The sequence below is a fragment of the Lampris incognitus genome, chromosome 10 (assembly GCF_029633865.1).
Source record: "Lampris incognitus isolate fLamInc1 chromosome 10, fLamInc1.hap2, whole genome shotgun sequence".
Classification (NCBI taxonomy): domain Eukaryota; kingdom Metazoa; phylum Chordata; class Actinopteri; order Lampriformes; family Lampridae; genus Lampris; species Lampris incognitus.
The window spans coordinates 49117179-49137504 of NC_079220.1; the positions used below are offsets into that span (position 1 = coordinate 49117179).

The 20326-nt window shown below is 48.3% G+C and overlaps 1 protein-coding gene across 1 annotated transcript in view; it reads right to left on the reverse strand.

Annotated features, from left to right (window-relative positions):
• Positions 1 to 5554: 5554 nt before the first annotated feature.
• Positions 5555 to 20326, reverse strand: part of arhgap44a (Rho GTPase activating protein 44a) — a 52030-nt gene continuing 37258 nt past the window's right edge. The window contains exons 14-21 of the mRNA XM_056287633.1: positions 19943 to 20056; positions 19727 to 19818; positions 18989 to 19172; positions 14293 to 14481; positions 12376 to 12885; positions 9739 to 9884; positions 9218 to 9619; positions 5555 to 7387 (exon numbers count right to left, since the gene is read on the reverse strand). Coding sequence (XP_056143608.1) covers positions 7233 to 7387; positions 9218 to 9619; positions 9739 to 9884; positions 12376 to 12885; positions 14293 to 14481; positions 18989 to 19172; positions 19727 to 19818; positions 19943 to 20056 — 1792 coding nt within the window. The 3' untranslated portion in view covers positions 5555 to 7232. The remainder of the gene's footprint in view (positions 7388 to 9217; positions 9620 to 9738; positions 9885 to 12375; positions 12886 to 14292; positions 14482 to 18988; positions 19173 to 19726; positions 19819 to 19942; positions 20057 to 20326) is intronic.

Consider the following 20326-nt stretch of genomic DNA (forward strand, 5'->3'; position numbering starts at 1 on the left):
ATTGGAGTCGTGTGTGTGTGTGTGTGTGTGTGGGGGGGGTTGCTGGTGTCCTGTGACATTGACCCAGGATGCTAGTTAAGGTAACAATTACAGTATATATAGTAATACCCAATATATCTCATCACAATTCTCAATAGAATCAACAACATTTACGGGTTTGTTTAGTGGTTATTCAAATCCGGTCATTTTGACCCAAGCTGAGCGTTGTTGCAGAATTCACTTTTTATTTAGCCTGCAGACCTCCTCTGTATAAGCTTTAACTGACTCGGGTAGCATGTTACGCCTTGTCTAAAAAGACGGCCTCGTGAAATGATTTTGTACGCAGGCACGGTGCCAGCAGCCCCCCCCCCAGCCAGTCTTTGCATGCTGATTGGCTGTTGTGTGTGTGTCGCCTAGCAACAGCTCCAAGCACAGCAGGGCTCGTAAAGGACAGCTTTGACGTTTACTCGTTTCCTGGTTTTGGGGGTACGTGTCGACTTCCAGGCAGAGGGGACACCAAACTATTACCAAACGCTTTTTACCCCCCCTCAAAGTTGGCAACGCAAGCCCATTTTATCAACCTGTTGTTGTTGTTGTTGTTGTTGTTTTATCCACAATGTCAAACTTGATGGGACTGTATATGTGTATAAAGCAAAAACCTCCTCTCTCAAGCTTTCCGCCTCTATTCATGGTTGAGGGGACACCTCAGAGGGGGACAACAAGACACGTCCAGGTCCTATTTCACCAGCAAGGTCTGAGCTCAGCTCAGGGGACGAACAGGTTGCTATGTGGAACACGTGGTGCAAGCGACACCGCGCCGGTGAGCCGGGTGTTGAGTTCGCGGTGGATCGAATCCCTCTTCTCCAGGCGCAAGGGCGGACGGACGCCCCCGGTCATTAATACTGTGACACCCAACACCCATCCGCGATACCGCTTTAATTCGGACGGCTCGGGTGAAAGACGAGAGAGTAGCAGAATCCGGGTAAGTGGATTAAAGCCTACATGTGACTATAGGGGGGGGGGGTCTCGCAAAACACAAGTCATCTGCAAAACCTCCGGGCACAAATAAGTGAGGTACCTGAGGCAGCCTGGCAGAGACAGACCAGCCAAGAGGAGTGGGCCGGTTTGTGTGAGGGTGCGTCGGTGGTAAATTAGCTCCGACGCTGAAGGTTCAGAGGGAGGGGGGGGAGGGGGGGGTCTTCAGAGAGACAAGTGCAGGCCTTTGTAACGTTCAAAGAATGCGACGCATCACCGTCGCTGCCTGGGACGCTCCCAGTCTTAGCTGCGGCTTCACGGAGTCCACTTCAATTCACGCGTGATAACTAATAACGCCGTCAATGCAGCGAACTCGGGGGGCCGTCTGGGAGACCGTCGCCACAGCCGGGACGCGAACCCGTGTCTCCCGCTCCGCAAGCGACAACGTTAACCAGTCGACTAAAGGGTCCGACCCGTTAGTCAAGGACCAACGTGTCTACTTATCCATGCACGGTACACTATGATGGAGTGATAGAGTTACGCGGCGGTAAAGAACGAGTCTCTCCCCCCTCCCCTCCCCTCCCCTCCCCTCCCCCCCGCGTCTCACTGGCGGACGCCTGTGTACACTCCTAGCTTCCCGCCGTGGGGCAAACCTCCTGCCCTTCTCGTTGTCCCGGTCGTACGGGTTCTGCAGGCTTAACAGAGGGCTGGGCGCTGCGCTTGTCCCTCGCCTCCTCCAAGTATCTGGGAGGAGGACGACAATGACTTGTCAGTTGATGATTCAGAATAACCGACCGAAATGAGAGTGGACGGCGGCCGCCGAGTCACCTGAGAGGCGTGCCTGCACGCTGTGCGGAGGCGGCTGGATTGCGGGGGGGGGTATAAAGAAGAACAGCTGTTTTGGGTTTGGCGTTATATGGACACACTGTGATGGCTGTGAGGACTACTTGGTGGACCGGCTGTTGTTCAGGTTTCTCAGCTGAAGTGTTGTGCGCAATAAAGACCAGTGTAAAGCTCCTGCTCGTCTCTCCAGATCCTTAGAAATACTCTCAGTCCACTGTGGAGGCATTTTAATCTTCAGCAGTGACACGGCTGAGAGATAGTACCGTAGCCGTGGTCCACAAGTCATCCACAAGCATTTGCTCTTGTGTGTGTGTGTGTGTGTGTGTGTGTGTGTGTGTGTGTGTGTGTGTGTGTGTGTGTGTGTGTGTGTGTGTGTCTATCTGTCCTGCAATACAACATTTTATCATCTATAAGCATTCGATGTTGTGTGTGTGTGTGTGTGTGTCTATCTGTCCTGCAAAACAACCATTTTATCATCCATAAGCATTCGATGTGTGTGTGTGTGTGTGTGTGTGTGTTTGTGTGTGTGGTGTGTCTATCTGTCCTGCAAAACAACCATTTTATCATCCATAAGCATTCGATGTTGTGTGTGTGTGTGTGTGTGTGTGTGTGTGTGTGTGTGTGTGTTTGTGTGTGTGGTGTGTCTATCTGTCCTGCAAAACAACCATTTTATCATCCATAAGCATTCGATGTTGTGTGTGTGTGTGTGTGTGTGTGTGTGTGTGTGTGTGTGTGTGTGCGTGCGTGTGTGTGTGTCTATCTGTCCTGCAAAACAACCATTTTACCATCCATAAGCATTCGATGTTGTGTGCGTGCGTGTGTGTGTGTGTGTGTGTGCGTGCGTGTGTGTCTATCCATCCTGCAAAACAACCCTTTTATCACAACCACTGACAAACCACACAGACCAAACGAGGTTATTAAAAATGTAGAGTTTAATATATATATAGATTTATTTATTTCTGACATTCTGATTAGGATTGCAGTCTGGCTTCACAGTACACACTGTGGTCCACTTGATATGCAAAGCAGAAGGGGGGGAGGGGGCGGCTGGCATGGTGGGCTTGACAAGCGGCAGGTTCTGTTTGTACACTACGTTGTGAGAGCAGGAGGCAGTACATCCAAAGGGTAGCATCCACACTTCTATTGTATTGCTCAGTGACCCTCTCGGGCCCATTTAGTATTTGGATCCACGTTCCCGGCAGTCCCCGTGAACACGGTTCGTCCAGTGCCCCCCTCGAATCCCTCTTTTCCTCTCCCTAAGTCGACAGTGACACCAATCATGGATTATCAAAAAAAGACTATCTAAGTGCATGCACGATGTTGTCAGGCGTTTCCCTCCTCCTTCCCTCTGAACCCCCCCCCCCGACCCCCCCGAAACACACCGTTGAGAAATTAAACTTTACTTCCGAAGCACGCGGCCAGGGGCGGCGATGACGGGACGGGAGGTGCGGTTGACACATTAGGCCTTAACGATTCACTTTATAGCTGCTGATGTGCAACACCGAGTGCAAAAAAATGTGCTTCCTGTGGATAAAAAAGAAATAAATGTCGAGCGTTCACATTAGAATCACTAAACCAGGGAAGAAGAAGAGATGAAGATGGTTTGCGGGAAACACGTTAAGATATTTGTCATCACAACTGTGAGATCAAGACCGTTACTGTAAGACGACTGCATGCTTTCTGTGTGACTGTGGGTTCCGGTTAGGATGCACGAGTGCATTGCAGCAGTACTGTCACGTGTCGTTAATGAAACACACCAGCAGGCGCCTGCGTTAAAAACAAAATCAGCGCTCGTTCCCTCTGCTAGCAGTTGTCCCAATGAGCATTCGCGAAACCGAGATCTGGGTAATTCACATTCAAACAGCACATGGAGAGAGAGATACCCCCTGCCTCTGCACAAAAACAAAACACAAAACACAAAAAAAAGGATCCAGCACAGGAAGTTAAAAAAACAAGACTTCTAGTACACATCAATTATACCGACAGCTCCAAAAATCATAACAACCATTGTGAGGGCACTTGCAATTGTTGTCTTATAATCACCACAACTATCAATATAATTATCAATATCACCAAGATCTTCGTTAACACAGTCCATGGAGAACGCCCACTGAGGCTTAGCGCACATCGCTTGTGGAGAGCAGTTAGTCCAGAATTAACTGTGTGAAACTAACGCGTGAACGCAAAACCGAGAAGGGGAAAAGGGGAAAGATTTTGAATATAAACAATGGCTTTTTTGTGTGAGTCTGGAGAAAGGGTGACTTTGACCGCCTCTTGGACCGAGGCGGATCAGCATACGGCGTAATTGCACTTTAATTGACAACGTTACTGTCCTTGGACAAGGTCGACGAGATCAGGGAAGTTACACTGCAGCATTTGTCCTTTGATGAACTTGTACGGATCTAATTAACAGCCGGCTTGTTTCTTTCTTTATCATCGTCTATACGCACAGCGCCCCCTATGGTCTATAACAGCTTCCAGTGGCTTGTGTTTCTCCGTATTCACTCGTTCATCCGTTATCCAAGCCGCTTCTCCTGCTCTCAGGGTGGCGGGGGATGCTGGAGCCTATCCCAGCAGTCACTGGGCGGCAGGCGGGGAGACACCCTGGACAGGCCGCCAGGCCATCACAGGGCCGGCCGACACACACACACACACACACACACACACACACACACACACACACACACACACACACACACACACACACACACACACACACACACATTCACACCTAGGGACAATTTAGTACGGCCGATTCACCTGACCTACATGTCTTTGGACTGTGGGAGGAAACCGGAGCCCCCGGAGGAAACCCACGCAGACATGGGGAGAACATGCAAACTCCACACAGAGGACGACCCGGGACGACCCCCAAGGGTTGGACTACCCCGGGGCTCGAACCCAGCACCTTCTTGCTGCGAGGTGACCGCGCTAACCGCTGTGCCGCCCTGCTTATCCATATTCTGACTGATTTGTTTGGAAAGTTTTTTGTTGAGGGGAATCGAGTTGTACAAATGTCTTCATAGGAAGTCATACCCGCTTCATCGTCGAACGAATCCCACGTGCTCGACCCTGTCTCAAATAAAAAAAAAATGATTGGGGACAGAATCGGGGTGGGGTGGGGGGGGGGGGGGGACACCACAATTGATTTCAGGCCGAGGTAGCGTTCTCCATTTCCGCTGCGTGTCACCTGTTGTACGAGTCAGAGATGTCGAACCTACGATAACACTGGCACTTGTGCGCAGGGGACGAAATTCACATCAACTTTTCACTCTTCACGTTTTCTACACCATAAATATGAGCACATATATTAATATCATGTATAGTCAAGATACGCCTTTTACATATACTATTCCTCTCGGGTCTATTTACACCGATTTATGTACAGTCTCTGTATTTACACAAGGGGTCAAAGGGCACCGAAGCACTTGGAAACACGGTTAAGAGAGAGGACGATATCAACCCAATAAAAAGGCAGCATCGTTTAGGCGGAAACCTCAAGCACGCCATCCGTTCAGTATCGTCCCAGCCAAACGGTGACAGCGCGCTCAAATGTCAATAAATACTGACGCGTAAAAACCAAACCCAAACCAAAACCAAACCAAGAAAAACACCCTGCCATGTTGAGGGGCTTGATCCAACGGGGGTTGATTGTTGTCATGCGACCATATTGTAGTCCCTTAAGTCACAGCAGAAAACGAAGGGGGTGACCTGGGTTTTATAATTTGACATTCCTCTCATACTGTGCTGTGTTTAACTGTGTGTGATGATAAATAATAAAAGGGGGGTGGGGGTGGGTGGGTGGGGGGAGATCATCCTGAATGCCAGAGGCGAACCTGCGGACCGCTCCTGCTTTAGAAGATACTACACATTATTGTCTACCTTTGGTGGGGGAGCGAGGGAAATTAGGACCGGGACAAATAAAACCGTGACAAAGGGGCTATGTGTAACACTTCCTCTTTCCTGAAGCGAGATAGGGCAGGTGAATACTGCCCAGGGTTGCTGATTAACGGAAACAAAGTAAATGACTGACCCCCCCCCAACTCCCCCATTCAAACTCAAGAGCCCACTGAGCAGAGTTGTTGCTGTTGTGAGTGTCTGTTCTATTTCCTACCAACACGGGGCTCGCCGGTTCGAATCCCCGTGTTGCCCCCGGCTTGGTCGGGCGTCCCTACGGACACAATTGGCCGTGTCTGCGGGTGGAAAGCCGGATGTGGGTGTGTGTCCTGGTCGCTGCACTAGCGCCTCCTCTGGTCGGCCGGGGCGCCTGTTCAGTGGGGAAAGGGGGACTGGGGGGGGAGATAGCGTGATCCTCCCACGTGCTCCACCCCCCCTGGCGAAACTCCTCACTGTCAGGCGAAAAGAAGCGGCTGGCGACTCCACATGTATCGGAGGAGGCATGTGGTAGTCTGCAGCCCTCCCCGGATCGGCAGAGGGGGGTGGAGCAGAGACCGGGATGGCTCGGAAGAGTGGGGTAATAGGCCGGATACAATTGGGGGAAAAGGCCCCCCCCAAAAAAAACCCCACTCCCGGACCACAACTAACTACACAGCGATTGCAGCAAACTGATATGTACTGGATTTGTTCGGAAATCCCAGATGTTGTCACATCTGCTTTTTCTTCCTTTTTTTTTGAATCCAAATTTTCTCATCTTGCGTGCATTGGCTTGCAGTTGCTATTCACCTTCCCGGATGACGGAAGTCAGCGCTCAGGTGGGAATTAGACATAGCCCCTTTTAAAACGGTGCAGCGAGGACGCCGCGGTTCACACCGCGCCCCTAAGCTAACTCTCCAGCTAAACGGTTTTCCCTAATGTGCATTAAACTACGATACCCTGTACGCAACACATACTCGCTCTCTCTCTCTCTCTCTGTCGCTCTCGCTCATACTTTCTCTCTGTCTCACCCTGAGAACAGGTTTTGTTTCTAAGTATGTCAGGCTCTGAGGTTCCCTAAACTTCACTAGTACAGCTTAAGTTTCATATTGCAATTTGATTGCATTTCTGATAAGGCAAAAAAAAACAACAAAAAAAACAAACAAAAATAAAAATAAAAAGAATTGCAAAAATACAGACCACTGCTTCAAGAAACAAAGATGAACAAAGCAAAGCGAAACAACCACAACATCAAAACTTAACTTGGCATAAATACTCCTGTGTATTTCCAGTCTTCCCTCCTAAAGGCAACTGTTCCTCCACTATGGCATTTTGGTGTGTTTTTTGTAGTCATATCTATGTGCTAGCTAGCAATTCCATAGGACGTGTTTTTCTTTGCAGCCTGTAGCAGATGTGAGGGAGGGGACGAGTTCTGGTTTTCAGGTGGGCATTGGTGAGGCCAAGTGGTGTTTCTGTCAGGCCTTGGCGGTGGCTTCTCGTGACAGTTACAGTATGTACAGCTGTACTGGTACTGATAAACTGGGATACCTTATGATCATAGGTCATAGGGTGGTGCTCTGGGGCTCCTCCTCAGGCACAGCTTCCCCCTCTGGAGAGTCTGTCACTGCCAGGGAGCTCCTGCAGGGGGCACCGCTGAACTCATCGATGAGGCTGTCCAGATTGACATTGATGGAGGGGATTTCATAATTGAAGATATCTAATGGTGAGCATGGCAGAGAAGGTGAGGATGACGAGCAGAATGGCGGTGGTGATCATGAGCGAGAGCAAGAGGGGGGGAAAGAGGGCATAAGATGACAATGGTGATGATGATGAGGTGTAAAAACGGAAGAGAGCAAAGGCAGGATTTAGTCTTCTTGAATGTGATCTAGCGGTGAGTGGCTTAAACTGTTTTGCCCTTGTTTGAAGGAAACAACAGATCACATGTGTTTATCGCACACATTCTACACAGGGGGGCTTGTCAGTGTGTTTGCAAGTCATATATCTACTGAATAAGCTGTGGTAACTAGTGCATACCAACAGCTTCTTTTTGCAGCTTTTGAGACCACACATCATTACATTGCCAGGTAAAATATATAAAAACAGGTTAAAATGACTGCACGGTGACACATTACTGTACACATTTTACACAACAACGGCCAGATAAACCAACACGGAGGCAACAAGATGTGTGTGGAACTCTGTGAAAGATGGCACCAAGACACTGTGGTGGACTTGAATTAACGATGGAAAATCTCATGAGGGGCTGGATATTGAGTCGAAATATAATCGCCCTGAAGCGCCGCCGCATTAGGGCAGCGAGTGGAGACTACTCCTGTGTAAGAATGAGATGGAGCGTGGCAGTGTCGTAAGAGGGAGCAAGAGGTTATACGAAGCGATGAACCTGCCATAGGGGGACTGGGGGTTACCTGGGTCCCCCCACCCCCGTACCATTGGCTAGGGCTTCAGAGGGGCATGATGTCTGTTAACATAAGGCTGCGAATGTGGGGGAGAAAGGAGCAGGGGGGCTTTTAAGATGAACCTTCTGTAAGCAACGGCGTCTGCAATGTGAGCGCAGTGTGGTGCACTCTGGGAAGTCCTTAAGCCATGCAATAATGGTTAAACTACATCACCATGCAGAGATGCCAATATACAGTCGACCCTACTGAGAGGGACTGGGAAGGCGCTCAGAATAAGAGAGCTAGAGGTAGGTACGTATGTTTGAGGCAGGCTGCAGGAGACCCCAGAGGCAGCCACAGTACCAGGCCAGGCGGTGAGATGGAGCGCATGGGGCGGGGGGGGGGGGGCGGGGGGCGGTCTGGCTTACCCTAAAAGTCCCCCTCACACTTAGCCCACACTGAATGCCTGGCCTCACACAGCTGCAAAGTACACAATAGCAGCAGGGGGAACAAGAGAGTGATAAATATAACAAAGTGACAGAATGACTTGGCATATATTGACAAGAGAACACCTCATCATCAGAACATCATTGACATACTGTTGGCTTTATCTGGCTAGCTTCTCCACGCCCCTAGGTTACTGAGAGAGATCGGGCTGGTTGTGAACTGTGTAAGCCTCTGACCTACCTCTGCCGAGTGAGGGTCTGGGTAACACAGATAAACAGAGAGCACATGATGAATCTAATGACAAATTCAATACAAGCAGGACGCGCTATGCTTCTCTGATGTTTCCACACATTACCCGGAAACATCATCACATAACACAAGCAATGAATACACAGGTCAGGAGTTTTCTCTTGCTACATTTTCACAAGAACAAATCCTAATAGTCACATGGCGTCATTCTCAGGCAACTGTGTCTAAAAAGGCAACTGTTATTATTCATTCAGACATTCTTTTTGGGAGCAGTGGATAAAAGGGGGACAGATATGTTTTGGGATATCTACAGCAGCACTGTGAAAGTTGCACAGAGTCCTACACTCGCCCGCCGTCTCCGTTGGACAGAGCAACGGCGAGTCTGAGAGAGGGACGCTGCAGCCCCACCTGTGGCGGTGGTGGCGGGGGTGTTGTTGCCATGGGCTGGTGTTTACCTGTGGACATGCTCTCCCCGGGGGACAGTCCGTCCAGGAGGCCCTGCTCCAGGGGCTGGGGAACCGGGGCCGAGGCTGGGCCGGAAAGCCCTGGGGGGGCCGTGGGCGGCTGAGGAGGGGGCAGGCTGGGTCTCTGCCTGGGCTTAGGGGCAGGCCGGGACTTGGTGAGTGTTCCGGTTAAGGAGGGCGGGGACGACAGGGAGTGGGTTGCCCCCAGGGGGGCCTGCCCTGGAGAGGACGCGAGCGCTTGCCCCGGAGGGCAGGCCAGTCCGTAGGGGGAAGGGGTACTCGGTGGGGTTGGGGACAGGCTGACCGGCGACGGCTGACCTGTGGACTGGTCGGACATCCCGCCAGACTGGCCGTAGGGCACCTTGGGAGGAACAGGGGCCAGCTTCTTAGAACCTACGGACAGAAAAAAAACCCATACATATTACCTTCACCTGTTTGGAAATGAGACGAAGGCACCCATCCTCATCAGTTACAGCTAAATCGTGGATACTGAGTGTGACGGCGGCACTGACCTTTGCGCAGGGTGTGTGGACTGTGCTCTGTGGAGTGGGGAGACTGGCTGCTGCTCTGTGGACTACTGCCAGGGAGCACTGTTGGACCTGCCACCTGGATGGCTTTGTGTCCAATTACAGGGGAAAGCTCTTTACTCTTCAATGTACTGGAAAAGACCCGCAGATGTCGAATAAATGGCACTGCAGACCATATCTGTTTTTCAATGTGTTGACCATTTACACCAAACGTCACCATCTTCATCATCATCATTAACATCACCGTCAATATGTTTTTGCACCCAACAAATGGTCAGCCAAGGTATCATCAAGTGAGAGGAGGTGAACCTCTTACATTGCTAGCCGTAACGCACCATACAGTGTGGCCAAACATCCCTTTTTAAAGAGTTTTCAAACAAATAAACTACGTATTTAAAGCTACAATTCCTACTATATACATTCAAACAAACATCCTCTTTTGATACTCAATGCTATAGCTAATCCACAAACATCTGAATCATGGATCTTTTGTAGGTGTTCATGTTAGTGGTTATCAGCGGGCGGGGCTTTCCTGGGGAAACTATGATGTGGTGCATCGTATCTGACTTCTTCACCGCAGCAGCCAGTGCAAAAGAATAAGACAGGTGGCGAAGAGTTTGAAGAAGAAGAAGTTGTGGCTAACAGACAGGTATGGCAGACAAAACTCGGGACGATGCTGACAGGTCAACATTGGTGACTGGTGACAATACTGGTTTCAAATATTAGATTGGTCAAATACCAGTGCATTTACCAGTATTACTGTGTCAGTAAGCGGAATAAAACGACGATCTTCAGGGTCGTCGCTTTGATACGCTAACATGTGGGAAGACAATGTGTTGTGGAATAAGCCTATCATCTGAAACACATCAGATATATTTTTTTTAAATTGTTATATACTTTATTAATCCCCATGGGGCAATTCTTCTTCTGCATTTAACCCATCCTAGCTGTGTAGCTAGGAGCATCGGGCAGCCGCCGTGCAGCACCCGGGGACCAACTCCGGTTCGTCTCGCCATGCCTCAGCCAGGGGTGCAGACCCTAACATGCATGTCGTTCTGATGGTGGGGGGAAACCGGAGCACCCGGAGAAACCCCACCGCAGACACGGGGGAGAACATGCAAACTCCACACAGAGGACAACCCAGGATGACCCCCAAAGTCGGACAACCCCGGGGTTCGAACCCAGGACCTTCTTGATGTGAGGCGACAGCGCTAACCACTGGGCCACCGGGCCAATATCTTATGGTACAAACATCCGAGGTGCATATATATTTCCAACAGCTGCTTGTGGTGTTCAGTTGTCCTCTGAAAAGGACGATGTCCTTATTTATGTTGCTAACTATAACTCATCTTACAAGTCTCAGGACGGACACCCAACCCACAAGGCTAATGAAATGCTTGAATGTGTAGTATAGTAGGCGTCAGACATAATAAACAGAGGACAGGGTACCATTAACCTCTAATATCGTATGTGACTGGAACACACGGCACCTTATTGTGTGCCAAAATATTTTCACACTTGCATTAGTTTTTATTCATTAGGTAAAGGTTATTTGACGTACCTTGTTTGGCAAGCTTCGGCATTGTGTTTGAGTGGATTTCATAGCCTGTCATGTGTTTCGGGGAACTAAACGGGCTTACCTTCATTCCCACCACGAACCTCAGTTCTTGGGTTGTGTGTTGCTTTTCTTAATCTAACAAAAAATAAAAAATAAAAACTCTCGCCATGTCTTGAGCCCTTTTTAAAAAAGACCACCCAGAAACTTCCCACGATAACACTGCAAAGCATGGCTGTCAGTGACGTCTACCTTTTAGCCCTGACAGCATGAGTGGTGGATTTGATCTCTATACCCAAAAAAAAGTGGCTTTCTCAATGAGGCGACGGGGATTCTGTGTGGGGGAGGAAGTTACACAGTCTTGGTTCGGGGCGAGTTATCAAGCGGGCTTGTACACAACACTGAAATGAATCTGTCCAAAATGGCTTCTGCTGTCCCTGTACGGCTATTACGCTGAAGACTTATGAGTCAAGAAAGCGCCAAAAATCACTCCAGACAGACTCTGTGGCGTGGACCTCCCTGACAAATGCTTCAAATGCCACTGCTGGATCGCCATTCAAGTCATCGAATCCAGATCGTCTTCACTGTAGTGCAGGAGACCGAAATGCCGCCAGCACGGTTCGCTGCAGAAACCTGACTGAATATAAGCCCTGGCAGATTTCTGGTCTTACTTGAGAAAGGGGTTTCAATTAACGCCCCGGATGTGATGTTTCCCTCGAGGTGGTTGGCAAAACTAACAGAATAAATACATTTCTATGCTCGCTAAAAGGCACATGGAATGCGTTCAATGTATTTATCATCACCAGCCTCCGCCTAAGTGATAAATAAGCCAGTAACATCCTGAGTTGAGAGGTAACTCCTGTGGGAGGTGTCCCTCCTCCCCACAACACGAATGTTACAGAATCTGAGGTATGGGATTTAAAGAGATCAACAAAAAGAAAAAAAAAAAAGAAAGAAAAAAAAGCAAAAAAGAAAATATGAGCCAGCGAGCTAGAGGAGAGGAGAATTACGGCTGCCACTCTATCTATGTGGTGCGTCCACACTGACCGTGGGTGTGTTGCATTTACCTAGTCAGCCTTGGGGGTCCTCTCTCTCTGGCACATGGACAGGCAGCCCACGGTGGGGGCGGGGGCGCGGAGGAAGGTAGGCTAGGGGGGTTGCTGGGGGGCAGGTCGTGGCGGGTTAGTATCAAAGGGGTTTTCATGTAGAGTGGCGAAGCGTTAGGGTCAGGTGGGGGGGCATGCGGCACGTCGCCAGGCGGGCCGTGCTTGGGGAAGTGCAGGCAGCTGGGCTTGGGGTTCGAGTTGATGTCTAAAGAGGAGGAGGAGGAAGAGGAGGAGGAGGTGTGCGGGACGGGGGGAGTGAAGCCGGACCAGCGCACCGGGGGAGGAGGGGAGCCGGGGGGCTGGGACTCCGGACCCGGGGCCACAGGGCGAGCGCAAGGCGGGGGTTTGGGGTAGAAGTGGTGCGGGGCAGGGTGGCACGCAGAGATGGGGTAAGGAGGGGGTGGCCGGTCCTCCCCTTGGGATGGGTAGGCATGAGAGGTGTCCAGCCGATTGGGCGACACGTCATCTGAGCTGTAGATATTAAAAGAATAGACAGAGCACAAAAGACACAGCTCTGGTGACTGAACAGGGAGACGAATTGGGCCGAAAGAGGATTAGCTCTTGTGATGATTAAGGTGTTAGTGTGTTAGTTGGTCCAGAGCAAAAAAAAAAAAAAAAAAAATTACAAAAAAAAAAAGTTGCATTTTACTGGCGCAGAAAGGGGTGGACGGTGAGCACCAAGCGTAGCACACAGTCAGCTTTGTGGGAGGAAGGAAAAGGAAAAGAAAAAAAAACAAAAGAGGCAAGCACAAAGAAACACCAAAGCAAAGTAAAACCGTTCAGATTCCCCCAAAGGAAAAGGCGAAACAAAAGTGCGCAGGAACTCCCTCTGTGATCACCTTGTGTCTGCACACTCCGTTGGAGCTGTGAGGATCTTTCTCCATAGCTGAAGTGTTGGTCTGAGGCCTACGCAACAAGCAGAGCCGAGACCTTAACATTACGCCCAAGATGAAGATGATACATGGGTACCTCCTCTCTGTTCTATGAGACAGCCTTACATGACCTTCACGTAGCCCTTATGTGACTTGTTGCGTTGCGGGTCCCGCAGTCAGCCCAGGGCGGTGTGAAACAGACACAAAACCCTTTCATTGGCTGAAAGAGCCACAGGAGAGGAGGAAGAGGAGGAAAGCCAGCCAAGCAAAATACCTTATCATAATCTCTGTGCAGCACAGGCGAGGCCAGCGACCATGAAGTGATTATTCATGTGCTCAGCTTTGATAATCATATACATACGCAAAACAAAAAAAGAAAAAAAGAAAGAAAGAAAAAAAAGAGACAGTGACGCCAGTCTGTGTAAACGGAAAAAAGGAAAGAAGTCACAACCAAAGCTGCAGAAGCCAAGCCACATCAATGGGGGTGTTGAGAGATATTGACATGCTTGCACAGACTTGCGGCTTAAAGCTTTTGTGCCATTTAAAGAAAGAAAACTTCCATATTCGGCGATAAACATATCAACCCTCTCGGCGCTGAAGTCACACAGTGTCATTCCCCATTTAGAGTTCACCCTCAGTGACATCAACCTGGCACACCAAATGGAGAGCTGGAAAATGTGAGATGGTGTGAAATCCTATGAGCGAAAAGAGCTAGCGGAGTGAGAGATGAGGGTGTTGAGAGAGGGAGAGAGCGATACAAAGAAAAACAACAAGACAACCAAAAAAAAAGAAGTATATCACAAGTTACTGCGAAAATGATCCACACAGCCAGGGGTCACGCAAACACAGCTCGCTGATGAAGTCAGTGATGACGATAATGACGACGATGATGATGATGATGATGATGATGATGATGATGACAAAATGAAAATAAAATAATGGGGTGGACTAGTTAAGGGGGAAAAGGGGGTGGGGGGTGGGAGGGTGTGCCTCCTTAGGGACTTACCCAACCCTGTCTCCAGGTGGCGGTGTAGCAGAGGGGGAGGTAGCCAGTTCCCCGGGCTGCTCCAGGATAAGCGTGTCTGCAGGAGATCCCGGGCCCTGCATGCCTGGGGGGGTGCAGGAGGCTTTGCGTGCTAACGTGGATGAACCCTTGCGGGACACCCAGGATGTATCCATCACCCGTACGCCCATACTGTTGACAAAAACACACACACACACATGCACAATGACACAGCTGAGTCATGAAATGGAGAGGAGAGTGCAAAAACTGTTGACAGAAACATAAACAGCCTGTCATTACTTCACAATTAAAAAGGCGGGACCATAACAGAAGAAGTAGGAGACTTAAGAGACTGTAAGTGTTGTTGCGTCACAGTACCTTTGTATCTTCCTAATGCTGCATGAGTAGGGGAGAGAGAGGCATAGGGTATCATGAGAAGAGGCTGCGAAGTAACGCACACACCACTCTCAACAAAGCAGACTGATGTTCTATACATGATATAGTGAATTTAGAGCCGATGTACCGCACTACAAGAAGAACTTTTGACTGGTGCATGTGCGAACGAGAAAGAGAGAGAGAGAGAGAGAGAGAGAGAGAGAGAGAGGGAGAGAGAGAGAGAGAGAGAGAGAGAGAGAGAGAGTGCCTGCTTGTATGTGAACATGGGATGGAGAGATGAGATGCAGAGAGACGGGGTGGAAAATAGAAAGGCAGGGGTGCTTGAGAGGTGAGAGCATGTCAGGCCAAATGAGCAGCCTTTACTTTTCTAATGATGGCCAATTAGCTGCTTGTTTGCTATAATTAGGTCTGTTTGGTCTAGGAAATAAACACACAATAAGAGATGGGTAACTTTCTATTCTGTCTAAGGGCAATCTTTAACTTGCCACCCTCACAGAACTGCTCATTAAGCCAAATAGGTAAGTTATTTTCCATTATCTCACACGCAGTGCAGCTTTCTAAGAGCGCTAAGCTCAGGACTGAATATATTCATGTTAATATGTTCTCTTAGCGGTGCAATATGACTCTTAACAGCTTAGTACTGAATGTGTGAATACTGCATAGAAAAGACAACTACCCACAAGATTTCTATTGTGTATGTGCAGATTTTCTATGACTATTATGTCCCCTGTGTGTTATTAACTGCTGTCTACATACCGCCACAAGCTACTGCCGCAGCAGCGCTGCAGCAACTGTATGGAGCCATTAGCAAGTAGGAGTACTTGCACCCCTGAGGCCATTTCCATTGTCGCAGGGGACTTTAACCACTGTAACCTGAGATCTGTGCTACCAAAATTTTACTAACATATCTGCCCAACCAGAGGCAATAAGACTCTCGACCACTGTTACTCTGAGGTCAGGGTCTATCCAACCACCTGTCAGAGCTCTCCCGGCCTACAAACAGAAAGAGAAGTGTATGCAGCCCACTGTGAGGACAGTATAGTGCTGGACTACAGAGCCTGAATCCCAACTTCAGGGATGTTTTGAATCAATACACTGGTCAATCTTTAAGGATTCAGCCTCGAGTTTAGGTGAGTATGCTGAATCGGTCACTGGCTATGTTAGATTCTGTGTGGATAACTGTATCCCAGTACGGACTATTCGCTCCTACCCCAACCAGAAGTCCTGAATTAACAGCAACATTTGCCTGAGGTTGAGGGAGCGTACCACTGTTTTTTAAATTGGGGTACAAGGAATGCTACAAAAAAAATCTAGGCATGACTTAAGGAGAGCCATCAAACCCGCTAAAAGACAATAGGGCTAAACTGGAAAATGACTACAGTGACTGTGACTCATGGCACACGTGGAATGGAATGGAAGCAATTACGGACTATAAATCTAAACCCAGGGTGGCTATCAACACCTCGGCCTCTCTCCCGGATGAGCTTAACAACTTTTGTACCCGCTTTGAAACTCACAACTTGGACCCAGTGACAGCAGCGCAGTGCCTACCTGATGAAGTATATATATCTACAGGTGACAGAGGCTGCCGTGAGCAAAACTTTTAAAAGGGTTAAGGCTCATAAAGCTGCTGACCCAGACAGCATCCCTTCCCGTGCCCTCAAGGCATGTTACACTCAGCTAGCTCAGGTTTTTACTGACATTTTTAACCTGACCCTGTCATTGTGTGTTGTTCCACCGTGTTTTAAGAAAACCACCATTGTGCCTGCCCTAAGAAAACCCCCGTCTCCTTCCTTAATTACTACCAACCTGTTATTATGAAGTGTCTGGAAAGATTGGTTATATCATACGTAATAAGTAACATTCCTGCTACCCTTGACCCATTATAGTTTACCTACTGTTCCAACAGGTCTGTAGATGACGCTATCTCACTTGCTCTGCACACTGCTTTAGTAGTACACCTTGTAAAGAAAAATACCCATGTCAGAATGTTGTTTATTGACTACAGCTCTGCTTTCAATTCAATTGTACCATCCAAACTGGTGTTGAAACTCAGAGGTCCTGGTCTGGGCAACTCTATCTGTAATTGGCTATTTGATTTCCTGACAGGCAGGCCCCAGACTGTGAGAATAGGTAAAACATACTCATCCACATTAGTTTGTAGGACCGGTGCACCTCAGGGCTGCTGTCTCAGTCCCCTATTGTACAGTCTGTTTACACACGACTGTGTTGTCAAATATGACAACAGCAGCATCATTAAATTCGCAGATGACTCCGCAGTGTTTGGACTAATAAGTGATAGTGATGAGAGGGCCTATAGGAGGAAAGTGGAAGATTTAACCATATGGTGCAATGATAATAACCTCTCCCTAAATGTCAACAAGACAAAAGAAATCATTGTTGACTTTAGAAAGCTCAGAAGAAATCACATTCCTATTTCCATCTGTGGGTCATCTGTTGAAACTGTGGACAGTTTTAGATTTCTCAGGTTACGCATCACAGACACCCTCACATGGTCTCTCAACACCAGCTGCATCTTGAAGAAGACACAGCAGAGACTGCATTTTCTGAGGGGGTCTTCTTATTAACTTTTATCGAGGTACCATCGAGAGTGTCTTGGCAGGCTGTATCACATTGTGGTTTGGCAACCTGACCGCTAAGGACTGCAGGCTGCTTCACAGGACTGTAAAGACAGAAGCAAAACTCATCGGCGTGGAACTACCACAACTTCATAATATTTACACCACTCGCTGCAAAAGGGAAGCCCAAAACATCATTAAGGACACCAGCTACCCCGCTCATGCTCTGGTCTCGTTCCTTTCATCTAAAAAATGCTACCAGAGCATCAAATCACATTGACCCACCTCAGTAATAGTTTCTTTCCACAGTCAGTCAGGTTGCTGAACAGCTGACTCACCCATATGCACCTTACACTGTTGCATTATCGTGCACTGTATATTGTTTATATAATGTATGAATTCATTGTATACATAATCTATTTTTTTGGGATGGTGTCATTGTGTCCCTTGGTATTAAGGCAGAGAGAGCCAGAGCACAAGAATTTCGTTGTATTCCAACACACATGACATTAAAGTTGAACTTGAACTTTTCTGTAATATTGGACTCTCTGCAGGGATATTCATTATTGACTGGACTGTTTGAGTTGCTTTTGCCACTTAGTCATCCGAGAAATGAAGACACTCCTAGGTTCTACATATTTTTAGACATTTGCAATCTTCTTTTCTAAGAACATTTTGCGACATCTTTTGCAACATTTACTTGATCGTCACACCAAGTCATGTCCCTCACTTGCACAGACTTACTTGGCAACTGATAATGAAACACTTGACCAACAACTCGAGCTCGTGTGCAAGCCCCCAATTCTTAATATGGTGCAAGTATTTTTGTTTTTTTTGGTGGAAGCAGCAGCACAGTCTCTGCTAGTGATTTTCCACCAGCTGGGTGAGTGACTCAGGGCAGGTGATGTGCCAGCAACACGGTGAAGGGTGAGCTCGGCGTGGGAGGATGGGAAGATGGGACTTGAGAACTATTTCCCGAGAAACAGAGGTAATAACAACGGCTCTCTGACAGAGACCGGTTACCATAGAGACAATGCAACTCAATCAGCTTTTGTCTATTCTAATAAGGCCAAGTTTTAACCTCTCCCTTCCATAGATAAAAGCTGATAAAGAGGCAGGTTGTGTGACAGGGGGATGAATGGTGCTTTTGATACACAGTCATCCTCTCCAGACATTAGATTAGGATATGCAAATATTGTCCTGACATGATGAAATGTCACTGAGCTTGGGTTGCCCTTCGTGATCAAATAACAGGGCAAAGGAACTACTGCAAATTGACTTTGATGTGACGGAAAGAGTAATGTGTGATAGAGAGAGGACACAGAGAGAGAGAGACAAAGGGACGCGGGGGGAGAGAGAGAGAGAGAGAGAGAGAGAGAGAGAGAGAGAGAGAGAGAGAGAGAGAGAGAGAGAGAGAGAGAGAGAGAGAGAGAGAGAGAGAGAGAGAGAGAGAGAGAGAGAGAGAGAGAGAGAGAGAGAGAGAGAGAGAGAGAGAGAGAGAGAGAGAGAGAGAGAGAGAGAGAGAGAGAGAGAGAGAGAGCAAAACCTGCAGCTGGCTACATAAGAGTGACTCTGAGCTTTACTGGGTACCTTGCTCATAATGACTTATTCTGCCTTACTGCTCTCTATGATGATGGGCTGATAGACCATGGAGCATATAGGTGGAGAGAGAGAGAGCGAGAGAGAGGGGGGTGGCTGGCAGAGGGTTGATGTTGGCTGCTTACCCATCCTTCTTGTAAAATTCCAGCATCATGTTGTCGGTAGCAACGCTGAGTGGGCGTCGACTCTGGTCATGCTGCTGCTTACGGTCTGACTGGTCCATGTCTGGTGAGGGCATGGAGCTGTAGTTGGAGTTGTGGTTGGTGTGGATGGGGCTGCCATAGCTTCCTGTCAAGTTGAACTCAATCTCTGGGGGGGGGGGGGGGGGGGACAACGTCAGTCAACTCACACGCCAGTTACTTATCGGACGCGCCTGCACGAGAGCACTCGTGCACGTTCACATATATGAGTGCTTGTTTTATGTTTGCTCCGTGTCCTTTAAGAAAATAGATGCAGTCACATCCTCTAAAATAAAATAGTACTGCAAAGACAAATATACACAATAAATTACTCGAGTATCTATTTTAGACAACGAGTTCAACTTTCAGTGGCGAATAAATCAAGCCGTTTTCGCGCAATATCCATACACCTCAGTATACGTAAGTGTATGCATGTGTTTATGGGTGTGTGTGTGTGTGTGTGTGTGTGTGCAGATTAAATACACACAATGCTAGGATTAGTTTAGCAAAAATAGGAACGAAATGGAGAATCTACAATCAGAAAAAAAATTGGAATGGGAAGATTAGAATGAAAGCTGTAAATCTTTTTAAAAAAAAAAGCCCAGAGCTGAAAAAAGGAAATAAAAAGACTATGTAGTGTTGTGTGTGACATGACATGACTGAATACAGAATGAGCCTCCTCACCCCCGGGGAAGAACCAGTCAGCGTGCTGAATAATGGGTTCAATAATACCGACGATCTGCAGGGACACCGTGGTCATCATCTCTGTCATGTTCCTGGAAGGGGTCCGAAACAACAGAGCCCAAACTCTCACGCACAACATCATCCAAATGAAGTATCAAAAACCATCCTGCACGTGAGGCGGCTTCCGGTTGGCTGGCTTTATAAACCAATACGTACGCTTCAGAGTGTGTCCACAGCAGGTTAGGGCCGAGCACGATTGCCATGTTACCGGGAGTCATCTTGTTGGCGTCTTGGTACTCCGTGAGTTTCGCTAGGAATTTGACTAGGTATCTGAAAGAAGCAAGATGGCGCACATCAAACGACACAGCTAGACTACTGCACCACTTTTTTATCTCCCGTTTCGCCCATTATGTTCAGCCACGCACATCCATCATCCCTGCAGCACTGATGGCTATCAATATTTCAGTGCGCGCTGCTAAAGAGTTCTTAACCCAGATAGGAGGCCGAACACACACACACACACACACACACACACACACACACACACACACACACACACACACCATGTCACCCTATACTTGTGGGGACACCTCATTGACT